This window comes from Marmota monax, unplaced genomic scaffold, assembly GCF_021218885.2.
Source record: "Marmota monax isolate L192 unplaced genomic scaffold, Marmota_monax_Labrador192_F-V1.1 WCK01_AAM20220418_F8-fsc00014, whole genome shotgun sequence".
NCBI lineage: Eukaryota > Metazoa > Chordata > Mammalia > Rodentia > Sciuridae > Marmota > Marmota monax.
In genome coordinates, this window is record NW_026695222.1 from 32,147,543 (window position 1) to 32,166,445 (window position 18,903).

Sequence of the window (18,903 nt, forward strand, 5' to 3'; positions counted from 1 at the left end):
TGGGGTGTGGAAACTCCTCCCGCCTGCAGGGAGGTGGTCGCCTGCTGGATGCCCAGCCTCCGTGTCCACCCACAGTCCACTCTCTGCACAGCAGCTCCACCTAAGCCAGGTCCCTCCACTGCTCAAAACTTTTCCATGGCTCCCACCTCAAAGAGAAAGCAGAAGTGCTCCCACACCAGATGACTCTGGTCCTGCCCCCCCTCGGATCTCAGCACCCACTGCTGCCCCTTGCCCCCTAAGTCCAGCCATACCAGCCTCCTACTGTCCTTTGAACATGTGTGATCCAACCACAGGGCCTTTGCACTTGCCGTTCTCTCTCCCTGGAAAGCTCTTCCAGTTACCCGAGTGCCTTCCTCCCTCAAGGCCTCCAGGTCCCCGCTGCCATGGTGAAGCCTGTCCTGACCTCCCCACTGACCTCCCCACACTGGCATTCTTCCTCTCCTTCCTCACTTTACTAAGTGCTGTGGGTTTTGCAGGCGACCTGGCGAGCCTCCCCTGGACCTGGGCAGCATCCCCTGGTTGGGCCACGCCTTGGAGTTTGGGAGAGATGCGGCCAGCTTCCTCGCTAGGATGAAGGAGAAGCACGGCGACATCTTTACCGTAAGTGCCTCTGGGGGGAGGGGGGCAGTGCCTTGAACTCTGCCAGCCCCCACCTGCACCAGCACCGCACCCCACCCCCAGTCTGTCTGTCTGTCCAGCTGTGCTTCCCTTACCTCCGACCCTCGGTGTCCCCCAGCCTCTTCCCACACTGAGCTGCGCGGACCTTCAGGGTCTACCACACCCGGCGTCCGTCCAGCTGCCGGTCCACTCGGCTTCCGACTGTCCAACATCCGGCTACGCGTCCCTCCCTCCTGCCTTCCCACCCACGGCTACCCAGCACCCTCCACCCAACACCCCGCGGTGGTCCTCCGCCTCCTGCCCCAGCCTCTCCCCGTACCCACAAGGTCCCTGTCCGCCTCCCAACACTTACTCAGCATCCTCAGTCCTGGCCACGTCGCCCGGCTTTCTAGCCCAGAGTCGGTCCACCCACCCCTGTCACCCGCCTGCACAGCTGCGCGCGCCCTGCCCATCCCTGTCGGCTCTGCGCCGTCCAGGCCTCCGCCCTCCCAGGCCTCCACCTGCCCAGGCCTCCGCCCGGCCCCTGCACACCTCCCTCCAGCCTCCCGGACCCCGCTCCCCCTTCCACCACTGCGGTCACCCCTGGGCCCCACATTTATCCACACATTTAGCTTCCACCCGTCCGCTGGCTGCCCACCCCGTCGCAGACCAGCGTGGGGTCCCTGAGCCCCCTGCACCCCTCACCCCCGCAGCCCGCCCACCGTCGTCTCCCTCCCGCGGCCCCTCACGAGGTCCTGGGCCTGCGCGGCCTTCCGCAGGCGACCCCGCGACGCGCCTGGCCAAGGTGACCCTGCCGGCGCCTGGTTAGGACGCAGCCCTTGGTTTTAGAAAGCCCTGCCTTCAGCCCTGGCCCTGCCCCTCGCGGCCGTGACATCTCGGGCACTGGGCATCTGCGCTGTGAGCCTCCGGTTGGTGGCACCCGTGGGCTGGCGACCGTCCCTAGCTCACGGTGGCGGTGGCGGAGGGGAGATGAGAACGAGGTCGCGCCTCAGGGGTGGCGGCCCTGGGAGCCGCTGTATTCACGCCCCCCCCCCCCGCAGGTGCTGGTGGGGGGCCGGCACGTCACGGTGCTCCTGGACCCCCACTCCTACGAGAGGGTGGCATGGGAGCCGCGCTCCCGGCTGGACTTCCACTCCTACGCCACCTTCCTCATGGAGAGGATCTTCGACGTGCAGCTCCCGCACTACAGCCCCACCGAGGAGAAGGCCCGGATGAGACCGTGAGTGGCCGGACGCCCTGGGCGCAGGCGGGTGGTGCGGGCTGCACCGCAGGTGCCCAGCGCAATGGGTTTTGAGGACCAGAAACCCCCGGGAAACTAGGCGGAGCCCGGGCCCCGCACCTGCCGTCCCTGCCGCCGCCGCCAGGTGCCGCTGCTGAGCAGGCCACGGCCATCGGGTCCAGGTCCCCAGGAGCCTTGGACGAGGACCGCCTCCCCTCCCGGCCCCTCTCCCCCATCCCGCGCAGTGTGGAGCCTGCCCCGGGAGGGGCTGAGGGCCCCCACTTCTGCCCACACTCCCAGGGCTGTTCTGTCCTCCGACTCGGGTCCACGTGATGGGACCAGGTCACCAGCCCCTTCCTTTGCCTCATGTCACCCTCACTGGGGTCCCCTCTCAGAGCAGCCCTTGGTCAGGGGACACTGTAGCTGAGCAGACAGGACCCCTCACTCCAGGGTTGGCCTCTTAGTTCCTGCTCTTCCAGAGGCGGGGTTCCTTGGCCCAGCTCCAGTGCCCAGTCGGGATGGTCTGCCCAGGTGCGGCTCACAGGCCCTGCAGCCACACACAGGTTTCAGTCCCAGCTGTCACGGCTGTGTGGCCTTGGGCGTGTCCCATTCCTCTCTGTTCCGAGATGGGCACCGTGGATGGGCGAGTGTGGACTGGGCCTCTGTGTCCAGCACTGTAAAGCACTGCTGTGACAGGTGCCAGGCCAGCTGCCGCTGGGACGTGGCCTGGGGCCTGGGGGGAGCTGCGGGCGCGGGTGTCCCCCTGGGAGCCAGGCTCTCACGCTGCCCTTGCCCGGCTCAGGACGCTCGTCCACAGAGACCTGCAGGCGCTCACGGAAGCCATGTTCACCAACCTCCGCTCCGTCCTCCTGGGCGACGCCACGGAAGGGGCCAGCGGCTGGCGGGAGGTGGGCCTCCTGGACCTCTGCTACGGCTCCCTGCTCAGGTGAGCCCCAGAACCTTGTCCTGGGTGGGGCCTGACCCTCTGGATCTTCGTCCCCGCGGGCAGGGCTGAGTGAACCGTGAGCACTCTGGGCGGGGGCGGTTTGGGATGCCCACCGATGAAGGAAGGACCCTGTGCACCTGAAACTCCAAGGTCACCTGATCCAGGCTGAGCCGAAAATCAGGCACGGCTGAGAAAGGGCCCTGCGGTCACCTGGAGAGGGGGTAGCCCAGCAAGACTCCGAGGCACCTGTCCTGTGGCTCCCACCTTCTGGGATTTCGCAGGCCGGGAAACAGGGTGCTGGGAGCCCAGCAGGCCCTCGGCCGAGGTCAGACCTCCTAGACTTGTGAAAACGGCAGGGCCGAGCTCTGTGCCGCAGTGGTGCCCAGCCGTCTTGGGCTCTGGTTTACAGCAGGGACAAGACAGATGGACTCTGTATGCCAGAGAGCGATGGACGTGGGGACAGAGTCCCACGGGCGGCAGCCCCTGGGCAGCGTCAGCCAGACTGATGAAGGGCCTCTCTGAGGATCCAGCCTCAGAGCGGAGACCTCACGACAGGGTACCCACTACCCATGCCAAGGGCCTGGCAGGGGACTTGGCAAATGGAAAGGCCCAGACGTGGGATTCCTAGGGAGCCCGAGTGGCTGGAGCAGAACTGGTTCAGGGACAAGGTGGAGAAGTCACATAGCCGGTCTCACAGAGCTCGAGGCCAGGAAGGGCTTCCGGGTTTGCTCTCAGTAAGATAGAGCGACGTTAGGGGTTAGGCTGGGGCAAGACAGGACCGGCTCAGGGGTTTACAGCTGCCTTGGCTGTGATTAGAGACCAGACCTCGGGTGGGGGAGGGGCGGTGGTGAAGGTGGAGGTGGGAAGCGCTGGGTGTGATGGCTCCTGGGTTAAGCCTAAGGTGAGGGTGTTTGTGAAAGTGCCTCCTTAACTTTCTGCCTGTGAGTTCACGCCCCACCGTGGCCCAGTCTCCCTCCCGCCAGGCACGCGCCCCACATCAGGAGTTCTGTTCCCTTGCCTGGGAATGCTGTTCCCCACATGTCCATGTGGCTCCCTCCTCACTTCAGTCAGTTCGTCTCCAGTGCCAGCTGCCCAGAGAGGCCTGTTGGACACCCAGGTCATCAACATGAAGACTCCTGTTGTCCATCTGGGTCCATTTTTTAATGGAACCTGGCGCCACCTAGGGGTCGCCTGTGTATTTACGCATGCCGGCGCTGTCTGCTGGGCGTGATGTTGGAACCAGGTGCCACGGAAGGGCCTTCCACAGCGTGAGGCCCCGTGGTCCCCTGGGCTCGTGTGCTTGGCTGTTCTTTGTCGCCTGTTTTGGTGGGACTGGCTCTCTGCCTTAGGGAAAACAGCAGAGCCCGGAAGATAGGGACCCAGGTGCTTAGCCGTACTTTAAACCCGTGACAGACCCGGGCCAGGTGAGGTCCGTGGTTGCCTGGCGAGCACCTGCTGTCTAGAAGAAGTGGCCGTGGTGCTGCCCTGCCGGGGTCCAGCGGGCCGTGGCCAGCTTCCTTTCTAGCAGTGACTGGGAGACCCAGGTTTTGCCCTGGTTTCTTCTGACGTCTGAGCGCAGGTTCAGCCGGGGTTCAGGTGGCCTCTGTGGATCCCACGGAGCGTCCAGGTGGTGGGCTGCCTCCTTGCAATGTCTGCCATGAGCAAACCGAGGGCCTTAATCTGCAGAGGGGCCCAGGCCTGCCGTGCGTGGAGGGGAGGGGGAGCCCGGCGGAGGCACAGGGAGCTCCGGTGGGCTGGACCAGGGGGTTCGTGGGGAGGGCTGGCTTCCCCTGTCCAGTGGGGTGAGCAGGTAGTGAGGTCCCCATCCCTGGGGGCATGGAAGCCAACACAGGCAGAGGGGGGGTGAGTGGGATCGGCAGGGGTGGGGGTGGAATGGGGGTTGGTGGCTCGGCTCCTAATTGTGGTGACCCGTCATTCTCTCATGGTCGGGGCTCTCAGGGTTCTGTTCTGACCCTGTCCTTCTGTCCGTCTGCCCACCCACCATGCGCTCCTCCACCCACCCACCAACGTGTCGAGGCCACCCTGGGCCTGTGCTGTGCTAGTGAGGGACAGAGTGGTCCCTGTCAGCCCCCCTTCCCGCATGCCTGCTCCCCCCTGTCCCCAGCTGGGAGGACCTCTGTCCTGGGAGATCTAGGGGATGAGGTCAGGGGGTAGGGGAGCGAGGGACAGGAGGTTGGGACCTCAGTGGTGGCTCTCTGCCACGGCCGCAGCCCTTCTCATGTGGAAAAAGTGAAAACCTGCGGTTTCCCTCCCAGGACTGAGGCCAGGGCCTGGGGCTGGCACCGGGCGCCTGGGGCACTGGAAAGGGCTTGAGGGGGCATTTCCCCTGAGGTGGCCCCACAGGTGGTGCGTTGCTGCTCGCACACCTGAGCATGTCGGCTCGCACACCTGGCCCAGCCTGGCTGAGCTCAGACCTCCCGAGGTCCCTCAGCTCCCGCATGGGCTTCTCCCATTCCATGTCCCCTCTGCCTTGCAAGACCCCTGGACACCTCCCAGGCCCCGTCCCTAGCTCCGGTGCCTGCCAGAGACACCCAGCAACTCTGGGCAGGCCTCCGCTGCCCCTCAGCCCCTGGCCTTGGCCCAGGCTGCGCCCTCTGCCTGACACCTCGCCTCCCCTGGCCCCTTCTCCAGGAAGCCTGCCCCGACCCCCTCCTGGGACGGTTTCTCCTGTCCCCACTGGTGCCCCATCTCACCCCTCGCCTCCCCCACCCCAGCCTCCTTACTGCTTCATCACTTCTGGCCCTTGCTGCCCAAGAAGTCTGCCCCGGGTCTGCCCCGGGTCTGCCCCAGGTCTGCCCCTTTTTATCTCTCAGCTCCACTGGGAGCCGCCCCACAGGCGCCCCTGCTGCTGCCCGCCTGAGTCTGCCTGTGTCTGCCTGTCATCCGTTTGCCTCATGCTGCTCTTTGCCTGTTCAGTTTTCTCTTGGGGTGGTGAGTGTGCGCCCAGGCACTTCACCATGAGCTGCATCCCCAACCCTTTTTGCTTTGAGACACGGCCTCGCCAAATTGCCGAGGCTGACCTTGAACTTTCGAGCCTCCTGCCTCAGCCTCCTGAGTCACTGGGGCTGCAGACACGCACCATGGAGCTGGCGCACATGGTGTTTCCACTGCCTTCCTGCTTCCTCTGTCCCCACACCGTAGCGGGAGTCCACGGGACAGGGCTCTGGTCTGTTCTTAAAGTCGGTTCTGGGTCAGGAACATGCCCTGGCACACAGGAGGAAGACCAGGAGCTCCTTGGGGGAAGGAGTGAAGACAATTTAGAGGCCACCAGGGGGCGAGGCCGTGTGTGTCCCCCAGGACCCTGACCTGCTTCTGTCGCCCCAGAGCCGGCTACCTGACCCTGTATGGAGTGGAGGCGTCCCCACACACCCAGGAGAGCCAGGCCCAGGACAGAGCCCACTCGGCCGACGTCTACCACACCTTCCGCCACCTGGACCTGATGCTCCCCAAGCTGGCGCGAGGCTCCCTGTCAGTGGGTGAGCACCCGGGGGTCCCTGTGGGTGGTGGGCAGGCAGAAGGAGTCAGAGGTCTGAACACAGGGGCCACACAGGAGGAGGGTGCAATGTCCTCGGGGGCGGGGAGGTCCCCACTGTGGGGTGGGGACCCCGCGGGGCTTGGGCCAGGTGGGCTCCTGGTGGGAACTCTAGCTCAGCACTCTGGGGTGGGGCCTGGGAGTGTTCGTGTGTTCTTTCTCTTGTTTTAAGTTGCTTTTTAAGAAATTTGCAAGTAGTTCATGCTTGGTATCGAAACTCAAGCCACGCAGAATGATCTGAGGGAGCAGTAAGGGTCCCCCACTTTCTCCCATCCCCACCCGCTCCAGCCCTCCTCAGAGGTCAGCACCAGGACTCCCCGGGAGCAGCCCTGCAGCGCCTCTCCACACAGGTGCCCACCCCCACGCACACACACACGCACACACACATGCACACGCACACACACAAACACACAGAGCCGTGAATTATTTTTATTGTTTTCTTTTTTTGCTACCGGGGATTGAACCCAGGGCACTCGACCACCGAGCCACATCCCAGCCCTTTTTGTATTTTATTTAGAGACAGCGACTCACTGAGTTGCTCAGGGCCTCGCAAAGCTGCTGAGGCTGGCTTTGAACTTGCGATCCTCCTGCCTCAGCCTCCCGTCCACTGGGGTCACAGGCGTGCGCCACCCTCTGGCCTGTTCACTCAGGCCTTTCCTCTCTGTCTACTGAGGTCTCATTAGCGCCCCACTTGCCCTCAGAACCAGTCACGTGCATCCAGCTTCTTCACTGAGGTTGTTGGTTTGCCAATCTGATGGGCAGGGGCTGGTGGCTTATTGTTTCGATTTGATTTTTGTCACAACCTTGTCAACATGCCGTTAGCAAGTTAAGTCCTTCCAGTCTGACGTGGGAAAGGGGCCTCTCACTTTTGTGGCATTTCCCTGGCTGCGGGGATGACACTTCTTTTAGGTCTCTCTCACCGTTTTGTGAGCTGTCATCCGTGTCAGCCTCTTAAACACAACTCATTGTCTTATTGCGCCCTCCTGTCATTGCTGGAAGATTGGTATTTCAGGGCCCACTGTGCATATCAGGAAACTGAGGCTCAAAGGCGAGAGCACTTGTCAAGACCAGTTGGTGGGTGGCTGCGCCAGGGCTGGACACAGGAAGGCTGCATTTCCCAGTGTGGGCGGCAGGTGGCAGTGCTGGGGGACAGTTTCTCTTGGATGAGGCCAGAAGCCTGCGTGCATTGTGGGGCCTGGGCAGCTTCCCCCATCCCTGGACTCCATTTAGGCAGGAAGGACCAAAACATAGAAAGCACACCCTTTGCTCCTGTACCTCCTCTGTGCCTACAGATCCACAAAGTATTGTCCCATTGCCTGTGACAGCAAAGGTGGAGACAACTTGAATGTCCGCCGGTCGGGACAAGTTACCTGAATCCTGAGATCACATAAGAGCAAGCTGGGCTACTGTGAAACCAGGCATAGGGTGGCCCCCAGGAGGGAGAGCCAGGGTGGTGGCCGAGGACGCCCCTTAGGATTTCACTGGGGGACTGCAGACTTGCTTTGGGCGTGCTGAGCTGGGTGGAGAGAGGCCTCTTTCCCAGCAGGCCAACTTATGTTCATTGTTATTATTTTTTTCCGTGGACGTGTGTTAGTCCTGTTAAAATATAGACATTTTAAAAGAAGATGAAATCTGGGTCTTCTCCCACCCAGGGAGTTGTGGGCCGAGGGCAGCTGAATGGACCCCAGAGCTGAGACTGGTGCTTCTTTCGGGAACATTCGTTTTCCCGGGGCACTTGGGGCTGTTATTTGAACTTTTGGGGGGGAAGATCTTATATCAAAGAGCCATAGATTCTGATGCAAAACTCCAGCATATTTTAAAAGTTAAATGCAAGACTTAGGGCCTGTTGTCCCCGGGCTCCCTGGACTGGTCATCCAGATCTCCAGGGCCCAGAGGGTTTCCAAGGAGAAACCTGAGAGGACAACCTGGGTCCTCGTTTTATGACAGGGACATGGAGATGGGCGGGGCCTCGGCCAGGCCCACACAGCTGGGAGTCTGCGCCTTGTGCTCCAGGTCCCCGGCCCCCTGTGCTCGGCCTGTAGGCACGGGCGAAGGTGGCAGTGGTCTGTGTTGCTTGTGAGTCACTGTAAAGCGGTGTCCGCAGCGTGTGCAGGATCGCAGCCTGGCTGGGCCTCGGGGTGCGGGCTGTTTCTCAAGCCAACGTTCTCTGCCTCCCTGTCTTGCTATCCCACTGGGTGGCACCACGAGCACCGTGAGGTGGTGTCCACATTTCCTGGGCCTCCGAGTCACCTGCTGAAATCCCTAGACGCCCAGGCTGGGCCCCAGTGATTCTGACAGCACAGGCCTGGGGTGGGACCCGGGCACCTGGGCATTCGGGAGCTCCTGGGTGATTCTTTAAAGTACCGAGAAAGTTGGGAAGCAGGAAAGCGGCGTGTTTCCGGTGAGCCTGGGGACCCGGGGCTTCAACAGGAAAGCACTGCGCCTCCTGCAGTGTGTCACGAATTTGAGGGAAAACACTGGGCCTGCTATTTGAAAATGCAGCCAAAACACTGAAGCAAACAAAAGGTCTAGGCGCCCCCCCACCCCGTTTTCCCTGCTCGCGAATCCCCCAGACAGCAGGGCCCGGGAGGAAGCCCTGGGGGGGGTGCACCTGAAACAGCCCCTGGTTCAGACGCTCAGGGAGAAAGTTCCAGCGCTTTGAAACGTCCTGGCAACGCTTTCCCTTGGTGGTTTTGGAGGAGACCAAAGTTGATATTCGTGATGCAGAGTCACGTGTGGCTTAGTGACAGGAGGTATTCTGAGAAAGGCGCCATTAGGCGATTGTGCCTTGCACAACCAGGGCACAACCAGGACGTCACTGGGAGGTAATTGGACAGGACTCTGTCCTGTACGTGGCCTCGCTGACTGTGGCCCTGTTGGGCAGGCACGGCCCTGTACCCCAGCCCAGGATGGCCCGTAGCCTGCCGACCCCGCGGAGGGGGAGTCACCCTGGGTGGGTCCTCAGGTGCCGTCTGGACTCCCAGCAGGCTCGCGCCTGGCCCTTCTTTGTACTGAAGACCTGTGTTTATTTCCACTGTCTCGTGGCTTTTCCGGTGTAAACCCCCACTGTTTATTTACTGTCCCATTGCAGGGTGTGCTTGGGCAGGGTTGGCCACCAGAGATGCTTTGTGGCCTGCACAGTGACTGGCCATCTTAGATGCTGACCTTAGAAATGCTAGAAGCGGCTGTGGTGTGGCTCAGGGGAGAGCACGTGCCTGGCGTGCAGGCCGGGGCTTGGTCCCCAGCACGGCACAACTCCTGTCACCAGAAGGTTCCACACACTCCTGGGTTTTCAGCTGCTTTTGAGAACAGGCCCGAGGCCCACGCTGGAGCCACGGCCTGGCTCGAGCTCCCCGGGCTGCTTCTGGGCCTCCCTCCATAGGACTTTTACCTGGAGGTGTGGAGTTTGGGATCCCCAGTCAGTGCGTCCCCTCCCTAGGCAGTGTGGCCCTCCGGTCCTGCTCTGTGTGTCCTGCTGGCGCTGCTCTGGGGGGGTCCCGGGAGGGGTGCAGGCTGCTGAGTCTTCAGTCGCTCTGGTGGGGGTGACGTGAAGAGTCACCTTTCTTTTAAGACTATTTATTGAGCATCTGGTACGAATGCTAGACTCGGGCCTTGGGAAAGGTGGGGTGATAGAGTATTCCAGGCTCTGGGGACACAGGTGACTAAAGCAGAGTCCCCCCTTTCCATGGAACCAAGGTGCACAGTGAGCAGGTCACCCTGGACGGGCCTCCCCTTGGCTTCCAGCCACAGCCTCGCTCCCTGCAGAACTTCCCACCTCCAAGGAGTGACGCCCAGGAGACCCACAGCCTGTGGGAGGCCAGGGCTGGCCGGCCCCAGTTCGGGGGTGGACCTGTAGCCCTTGTCTTCTGTGCTCTGTCCCCGCAGCGGATAAGGACCGTGTGTGCAGCGTCAAAGCCCACCTGTGGAAGCTGCTGTCCCCCGTCCAGCTGGCCACTCGGGCCCAGCGGAGCAGCTGGCTGGAGAGCTACCTGCGGCACCTGGAGGAGCTGGGGGCATCGGAGGAGATGCAGGCGCGGGCCCTGGTGCTGCAGCTGTGGGCCACACAGGTGAGCAGGCGTGCGCGGGGACAGGCGTGGGCTTGTGTGGTGAAAGTGCATGCGTGTGCAGGTGGGCAGGCACGGTGTGGCTGTGGGTGTGTGCTGTGAGCACGTGCGGTCGGCGCACGCCTGGTGCACACGCCCCGCCTGCCCGTTCCCTGACTTCCCGGCACAAGCAGACGAGCAGGCTCCTGCCTCCGTGTTCTCTTTGGGACGATGCCACACTTACAGAAAAGCTTTATGAACAGTTTGGTGAACTCTAGTGCCACATTGCTGATTCCCCAGGTTTCCACCTTCCCGCGTTTCCTTTCTCTGTCCCTCCCTGTGACCCTCCCTGTGATCCTCGATTGAGTCATTGTGAATTAGCATCAAGACTCTGCCCCAGTGGCTTCGGGGCGTCTCCTGGGAGCAGAGGCCTGCTGCCCGTGACCACAGCTCAGCTGCACCGGGAGCCCAGGAACAGGATTGCTGTCTACTCGTCCACGTTCCTGTGAGGTCCAAGTGTCCTCTGGCTCGTGGGCCAGCGTCACAGGCTGCACCAGCCCCTCTGCCCCTCTAACCTGGCAGTTCGACCCTTTCACTGTTTTCCACAACCTTGACGTTTTTGCGGCTTGCAGACCACCTTTCTTGCAGAGTCTTTTAAAAGTCCCATTGAGTGCTCCCCTCAAGCCGCGAGATCCGCCTTGTCTTGCTTAGGTAGTGGTCAGGGTCGGGCAGGGAGCAGTCGAGGAAACCTGCAGGACGATTTTAGAGGCTGGTGTACAGGATATGAAACCGCTGTGAATAGAGCCGTCCAGGGAGTCCACTCCAGCCACGGTGGGCAGGGAGGACATGTTTGAATTGCTTCCTGGATGACAAGAATGCTAGACTTGGGGCCTTGGGAAAGGAGGGGCAATAGAGTATTCCAGGCAAGGGAAACAGCAAGTGCAAAGGCCCTGGGGCTGCATCCGCCAGGTGCTGGGGCAACAGCAAGGAGTGTGGCTGCGGCAGTGAGTGAACAGGACAGACTCAGGGCAGAGGTCCTGGGCGGGTTGTAGGGCTTTTTCTTCCCCATTTTTATTGGTGCGTTATAATTATATAAAGTATCAGGAGTCATTGTTACATATTCATACGTGCACTTGACGTAATTTAATTTGGTCACCGTTGTTCCCTAGGATCCCCTCTCCCCTTGCTCTGTCCTGTAGGTCTCATGGGGCTTGGGATTTCCTCTGGGTGAGGCAGGAGCACAGGAGGAACGGGACCTTAGGGACAAGGGCAGGAGCAGGGACAACGAGGAGAGAGGTGGCAGGGTCAGGGGTGGCCATGAAGCTCTCGAGGAGATGGATGGACCCGGGGCACTCGGGGACAGCAGAGCTGGGAATGGTAAGGGCCAGCTGTTGGGGTGGGGGTGGCCTTGGTGCCGGTCCGGCCTGTTCTGCTCTGGCTCTGGAGCCCCCCTTTCCTCTTGCTCGTCCCTGGCAGTGACAGTCACACAGGCTGACATTTCTGGGCAGTTCCTCTGCCATCGACTTGTGACTTATTTTTAGTGCTCTCTCAGAGCCATTAACTGTCCTCGAGGCCCAGGCTGGGGGTGCCTTCAATCAGGGCTCCCCCATTAGTGCCTGATGACATATTTATGGGCTGAGATGACTCTGCGCTCCAAGCTGTCCCCAGAGCCCGTGGAAGTGCCCTGTGTCAGCAGAACTGGGGCTGGCTGGGGGCTCAAGTGGCAGAGTCCAGGGAACAGCCTTGGTGGGGCCGGGAGAACCGGGCAGGAGTGGGGACATATGTGGCGGTCAGGCCGGTGGGGACCTTCGCGGCCTGAGCATTGGGAGCAGGGAGCAGGGCCTGGAGGCCGAGCAGCCTGGTGGCCGGGGCCCCAGCTTGGTGACCCGCTGCCTGGGCTGGGGTGACTTCACCACTTCCTGTCTCAATAGTCCCCGGTCCCCCGCCCCCACCCCGTCCTTTAGTCAGCACCTCCCCCAGGGAGGGTCGGGAGGAGGGAGGAGGGAGGAGGGTGTGGGCTGGCCCAGCAGGCGGCAGGGGCTCAGCAGACACCTGGGAGGCCTGGAGAGCCGTGTGCTGGGGGCAGAGGAGCCAGCAGGGAGGCCAAGTGGCTGGTCTGGACGACGGGTGGAACCCTGGCAGGGTGTCCGAGGAGATCCAGGGTTTGGTCTGAGTGACGGACGGGCCAGGAAGGGTGGAGGTGCCATTAACAGACGGGAGGACGGTGGGGAGCAGCCCTGGGAGCAGCCGGGGGCCTTTGGTGGCTGAGGGGCGGGGTGGGGCCACCGGGAGAAGGCAGCCTGAAGCTCAGGGCCGGGTGCAGGCTGAGATGCAGCTGTAGGACGTGACCGTGATGCCACCATGCTGGCAGAGCTCTGTGGGTGAGGGTGGAGGGAGAAGGGGCCCAAGCCCTGGGCTCCCCAGCTGTGAGGGTGGGAAAGAGCAGAGGAGCCAGCAGGGAGGCCAAGAATGGTGGCCAGGGAGGCGGGGAGGCCAGGCAGGAGCGTCCCGGGGCAGTGGTGACGAGCTGCCCAGAGGCTGCGAGGGTTGAGAACCAGTGTCCACCACGCGGCTGTCAGACCCGAGGGTGAGTGGGGGTGGGGCTTCAAAAGCTGTTGACCACGTCCCTCGGACGTGTCCCGTTGGCCACTTTGCACACATCACCTCCCGAGCTCCTCATGAGGCTCCATGGAGCCGGGACCCCAGAGTCCGGAGTAAGACAGGAGGGGGCAGTGGGGGTCCAGCATCCAGGGGGCGGCAAGCAGGGGCGCCCTGGGCGACAGCTAAGTCACCGCAGCTGAAGAGGAGAGTCAGGTGGGGGTGCCGAGGGAGGTGAGTGGGGGCCCACACGGTGGGGGGCTCAGGGCAAGCTCCCCGCCAGCTCAGAACCACAGCCCCACCTGTCCCCATGCGGCCCTCCTGTGCTGGGACCTCCTGAGGCCCCGAGGGAGGCGTGGGGGCTGCAGGCTGCGGTCTGCGGACAGCGCAGTCAGCGCACAGAGAACCCGAGACCCGCGCCGCACGGCAAAGAGCCGCACAGGCCCTGCGTCAGGACGTGCAGATCCGCAGCCCTGCGCTGGCCCGGCCGGCGCTGGGACCTTGCACAGTCACGTCGGGTTTCTGAGCTCCAGTTGCACCCCGTGAAGGGGGTTTTTCCCCTTCAGTAGTTTTATTTGGAAACAGTCTTGGATCGTGGAAGAGCTGCAGAGAGCGCAGGGGATTCCAGACACCTCCTGCCCAGGCTTCCCGTCTGCGGCCACGCAGCCCTCTCAGCTGACCTTGCCCAGCCGCGTTGCTGTTATTTAAAGTCCCTGCTTGATTCAGATCTTCCCGGGTTTTCCAGGATCCAGTCAGGATGCCACCTTGGAGGTTGGGTTTTGTCTAAGTAGACTGTAGTAGAGAGCAATTTTAAATTTTAGTGGAAAGGGCTGGGATTGCCCTGCAGCCCCTCCCCCACCCCGTGGTACATTTGTTACAATGTATGAGCCACCTGCATACATTGTTGTCACACTGAGGGTGTGTTTTTATTCCCTTGACATTTTTTAAAAATCACAAATTAAAAGAAATGCCCCCATGACCTTCCATCCTCCTGTCACCTTGGCTGCACCCTCAGGGGGCTTCCCCTGTGTGGTGGCCTCGATGGCACTGGCGGCGCCAGGCAGTTTTGTGATCCCCGAGGAGGAGGGCTTGTCGTCCCCGTGAGAACTGCACGAATCCAAATCTGATGCTCACACCTGCCCAGCTGGGTCCCCTGTCCCCTCTGAGTGGCTCGTGCAGTGCCCTTCCTGGGTCCCACGCCCACCCTGGGGTCTAGGGGGAAGGGCTGGGCCCCCATGATCTACATGGACATGGGGTGAAGCCGAGGAGAGTGGGTGCTGCCCCCTGAGGACGAGAGAGCGTCTGCAGGACAGGTAGGCAGCAGGTGCCGGTCACCACTGGTGGTGCAGCCAGGGGGCCTAGGACGGGCGGGACCCTGAGTGACTGCTGTGACACAGAGCAGCAGCCCCTGGTCTCGGGCTTCCCCGCAGCAGGAAGGAACTGGCTGAGGCAAGGCCCCACGGGAGCGAGTGCGACCTCCGGGGAGCTGAACTCGGGATCCCTTGTGTGGCCACACTCGCGTGCTTGCACACACGCACGCTCACGCACATCTGTGCGGTTGGGTGGGACGCCCGTCTTGCTGTGTCCTGGGAGCCCGAGGGTTCCCCTCCCGCTGGGGTCCCCTTTGATCCTCCAGGTGGCCCCTTTGATCCTCCAGGCAAGATAACAGGGCCTTGGCGGGAGCTCGCCAGCGCTGAATTATTCACCACCCACACTCCCCGGGCCAGCGGGCCAGCGGCCATCAGTGATGGACAGGGAGGGGCCTGGCAGTCTCAGCCTGCTGTCCCCACTTGTGCTCAACCCTGGGGAGGGGCGGGCGTCACAGTGGTGTCCCCTGGAGCTCCCCGCTCTGTGCTCGGGGCCATGTGACCACACGTGGGGTCACTTGCACCAGGCTCGGCAGCCCTGTGGCCACCCGGAGGGGTCTCTTATCACCCTCAGGCCGGGCTTGGTTCTAGCCTGGAGTCGGAGGTGACTCTTAAGAGTCACGAGCTGGGATGGCCCAGCTGCCCTGGTCTCCGTCTGGTGTCTTGGCGACCTGTATACGCTGGGTGGTGAGAGCCAGGAGGACCCCTTTATTCTCCTCTTCAATAAAGGCCCTGATGGTGGCGCCTGCTTGATGGCCGGGTGGCGCGGGGGAGAGGCGCCTCCTTAGTGCTGAGCGCGCAGACAGAAGGACAGGAAGGCATCTCCATCCCCAGGCTCCGTGTGACCCTTTACAGCCCTTCCCTGTGTCTCCTGGGGGACGATCCCACCCTGGCTCTCACTCCGCCTTCTGCTTGAGTCAACATTGGGTCGAGGGCCTCTCATGTCACTGCAGATCACTGTAAAGTCACCCTCCACCCTCATGCATCTGCCAGAGTGTTCCAGTGTGTAAGGAGAGAGAGCGTCCCCGTCCCCCGTCCTCCTGTCCTCCACCCCCTTCCCCAGAGGCAACCTCCCTACCAGGTCCTGTACCTCTTCAAGGTGTCCACAGCCAGTTCCTGTCCCCACACACAGGTGGCAGCTGCCCGTCTCCTCTGGCTCTGCACGGGTTTTTGACGACTTCACGTGTGGTCACCCCAGGGCTGCTCACCATGCATTCAGATGCTTTCCCGTGGATGGACACGGAGCCCATTCCGACGTTTCCCTGTCACGTTAGCACGGCAGTAGATGTCCTGCACATATGACCTGGCCGTGTGCAGGTCACACGTGTATCTGCAATGAGATTAGTTCCTGGGGAGATGTGATATTGAGTCACGATTTCATATTTCATTATAACTTGGGCAGGGTGGTCATTTATGATAGACAGAATCCTTTCCTCAACTTGAGGTCTTTCATATTCCATCCACATTAGGTCACTGATGGTTGTTGAGTAGCTGAGGCCAAAATGTTTACCGAAGTGTTCAGCCTTGGAGCAAGAAATTTCATTGATTTTCCTATTTATCTATTGAGAAGTTTCAAATAAGTTTTGTTTAAAACAGCAGTTTTCAGAGTCATCAGTGACCGTCAATTTTCCTTTATGTGAACACAATAGTCACATGTACCTATTCTTCAGATGACTAATAGAAGTGTGACAGATAAAGCATTTAAGGAAATTTTGTGTCTCAAACTTTGTTTAGATATTGTGTCAGTTGGCTGCTGCTGTGTAACAAACATCCCCAGGACCCAGTGGTGTCTTTGATTAGCCTTCATTTAATTAACAGGTCTGAGGGCCAAAGCAGTCCACATGGGGCCTAGCAGGCCATGTGTTTCCCATCTCTTCTTGGACTTGGGTTTGTGGGGCACTGGAAACACACAAGGTCTGTGAGGGCCCAGCTTAGAACTGCTGTCCTGCCAGTTCCTCCTTGTTCTGTTGGCCAAGGCAAGCCCAGGGCTGAGCCCAGATTCAAGGACAGGGGATGCCTCTGCCTCTTCCCAGGAATGGGAGTCACATGGTAAAGGGTGCAGATCTAGGGAGTGGGGAAAACTGGGGCCGGCGACCTGCTCATCCCCAATGTTAACAGTAGTCCTAACGGACAAGCCATGTTCCTGTCCCTGACACCTGCTGATGGGCTGTGAGGAGCATCCTCGTGACCTCGGTCCAGGGAGTCTGCTCCAGGTCAGCGATGCCAGGAGTGGCCCTGAGATAGGTCCTGGGCTAGGCCAAAGCACCAAGCAGAGTTTGGCTGTGGCTGAGGCTGGAGGTAGACCCTGCTAGTGCCCAGGTGGGGGCAGGGGTGGAGCCCCAGCCACCTGAGCCCCGTTCCCTGGCCAGAGCTGCCCCCACGGCCGAGACCAGCCCAGCCGGCTGTCACAGTGGGCCACGGGCTCCTTCTCTTGCAGGGAAACATGGGCCCTGCTGCTTTCTGGCTCCTCCTCTTCCTTCTCAAGAATCCCGAGGCCCTGGCTGCTGTCCGCGGGGAGCTCGAGCGCGTCCTCTGGAGAGCAGAGCAGCCCGTCTCCCAGATGACCACCCTCCCGCAGAAGGTCTTAGACAACATGCCCGTGCTCGGTGAGATGGCCAGACCCTCCAGGAGAGCCCCCAAGCCTGAGTTGTCTCCCAACATGGATGTGAGGGCCCGTCAGTGTCCTCTGACCAGGGTCCCCAGAGCCTGCTGTCTTTGGAGTGCTGGCATCTCCATTCTCCAGTCTCACCTGCCCCATGGCTCATGTCCTAGTAGAGAAGTGGAAGAGGGACTTTATTTGGGGCACCGAGCTGAAAAGTCCAGAGGTATCTGGCTTCAGGCACAGGTGGATCCAGGTGCTTGAATAATGTCATCAAGACCAGTTCTCTCTCGCCTCTCAGCCCATTTTCCCCTAGGTTGGCTCCAGTCTCGGGTTGGCAAGATGGCTGGCTGCCAGCAGCTCAAGACTGACCGCCTTCTGCTCTGTGAGGGTGTCCCTTTCATCATTTTAACTAAATCCCAGACTTGGTCTCATTGGCCCTTTGGGTCATAGGCCCATCCTTAACCAATTGCAGCGCTCTGGTTGGCCCGTCAAAGTCCAGTTCCACAGTGAAGAATAGGGCCTGGATCCTGACTCCTGCAGTAGGAGGGGTAGTCCCCAGAGGAATGCCAGAGGCCTCTTCAGAGCGGGGATGTCGGGCAGGCGAAGATACAGACCCCCCCCCCCAGCACTCTGATGTCCCCCCGGCTCCCTCCTTTTCTCACAGCTTCCCTTGGAGTCAGACCCAGACTCCTGTCATTCAAGGTCTCTGAGGGACCAGAGATCACATCCGGTATCTTTCACTTTGCTGTGTGACTGTGGGCAAGGCGTGTACCCTCTCCGAGCCTCTTCGTCTTCCTTTATCACATGAGGGTGGCATGGCACCTGAGGACTGCCTACTGACCTGACCCTTCCTTCACTGCCCATGCAGACAGCGTGCTGGATGAGACCCTCAGGCTCACGGCTGCACCCTTCATCACCCGGGAGGTGGTGGTGGACATGGCTATGCCCATGGCCGATGGGCGGGAATTCTCTCTGCGACGTGGTGACCGCCTCCTCCTCTTCCCCTTCCTGAGTCCCCAGAGAGACCCAGACATCTACTCGGATCCCGAGGTAATTGGCAGGGGTGTTGGTCACACCAGGAGCCCTGGGGGACATCTAGGTCTGAGTGGCATCCTTCCTGTGGTCTTTGCTTGCTGTGTGAACTTGCCTAGAATGCTTTGCCTCTCTGTGTTTTTTTTTTTTTCTTACCTGTGGAATGTTCCCCATCATGACACCTGCCTGGCATGGTTGTCAGGGAGATCACATAAGAAATGGCTGCACAGGACCTGGCACATGCCGAGTGCTGCCTAAGTGGCCGCTTTGTGTTCTATCCGTTTCTCAGCTTCTTCCTCTCCCTGGACTTAGAGATGGAGCAAACTTTCACAGTTGCTAACAGATTAGTTGCTTATTATATGGCAGATCTCAGGCTATAAGCTCATCTGTCTGTCTACTCATCCATCCACCATCCACCATCTACCATCTACCATCTATCCACCCATGCACCCATCCACCCATGCATCCACCATCCATCCACCCATCTACTCATCCTTCCACCACCCATCCATCCATCCACCATCCACCCATCCACTCATCCATCTACCATCCATCCACCCACCCACTATCCATCCATCCACTCATCTATTCACTCATCCATCTATTCAGAGATCCATCCAACCACCATCTACCCATCCACCATCCATCCATCCATCCACTTTTGCATCTATCCAGAGATCCATCCAACCACCATCCATCCACCCACTCATCCATCTGGAGATCCATTCACCTTCCATCCATCCATCCACTCATACATCTATCCAGATACCCATCCATCCATCCATTTATCCACCCACCCATCCGTCTATCCACCATCCATCCACCTATTCATCCCTCCACTCATCCATGTCTTCAGAGATCCACTCATCCATTCACTCATCTATCTGTCCAGAGATCCATCTATCAATCCATCCATCCACTCATC

The 18,903-nt window shown here is 60.7% G+C and overlaps 1 protein-coding gene across 2 annotated transcripts in view; it reads left to right on the plus strand.

Moving 5' to 3' along the window:
- The window catches only part of Ptgis (prostaglandin I2 synthase), a 42,576-nt gene that overhangs the window by 17,637 nt on the left and 6,036 nt on the right, over positions 1-18,903 (plus strand). For both annotated transcript variants that reach the window (XM_046433685.2, XM_046433686.1), the window contains exons 2-8: positions 477-600; positions 1,659-1,837; positions 2,640-2,783; positions 6,129-6,280; positions 10,222-10,403; positions 16,782-16,950; positions 17,815-17,996. In XM_046433685.2, coding sequence (XP_046289641.1) covers positions 477-600; positions 1,659-1,837; positions 2,640-2,783; positions 6,129-6,280; positions 10,222-10,403; positions 16,782-16,950; positions 17,815-17,996 — 1,132 coding nt within the window. The remainder of the gene's footprint in view (positions 1-476; positions 601-1,658; positions 1,838-2,639; positions 2,784-6,128; positions 6,281-10,221; positions 10,404-16,781; positions 16,951-17,814; positions 17,997-18,903) is intronic.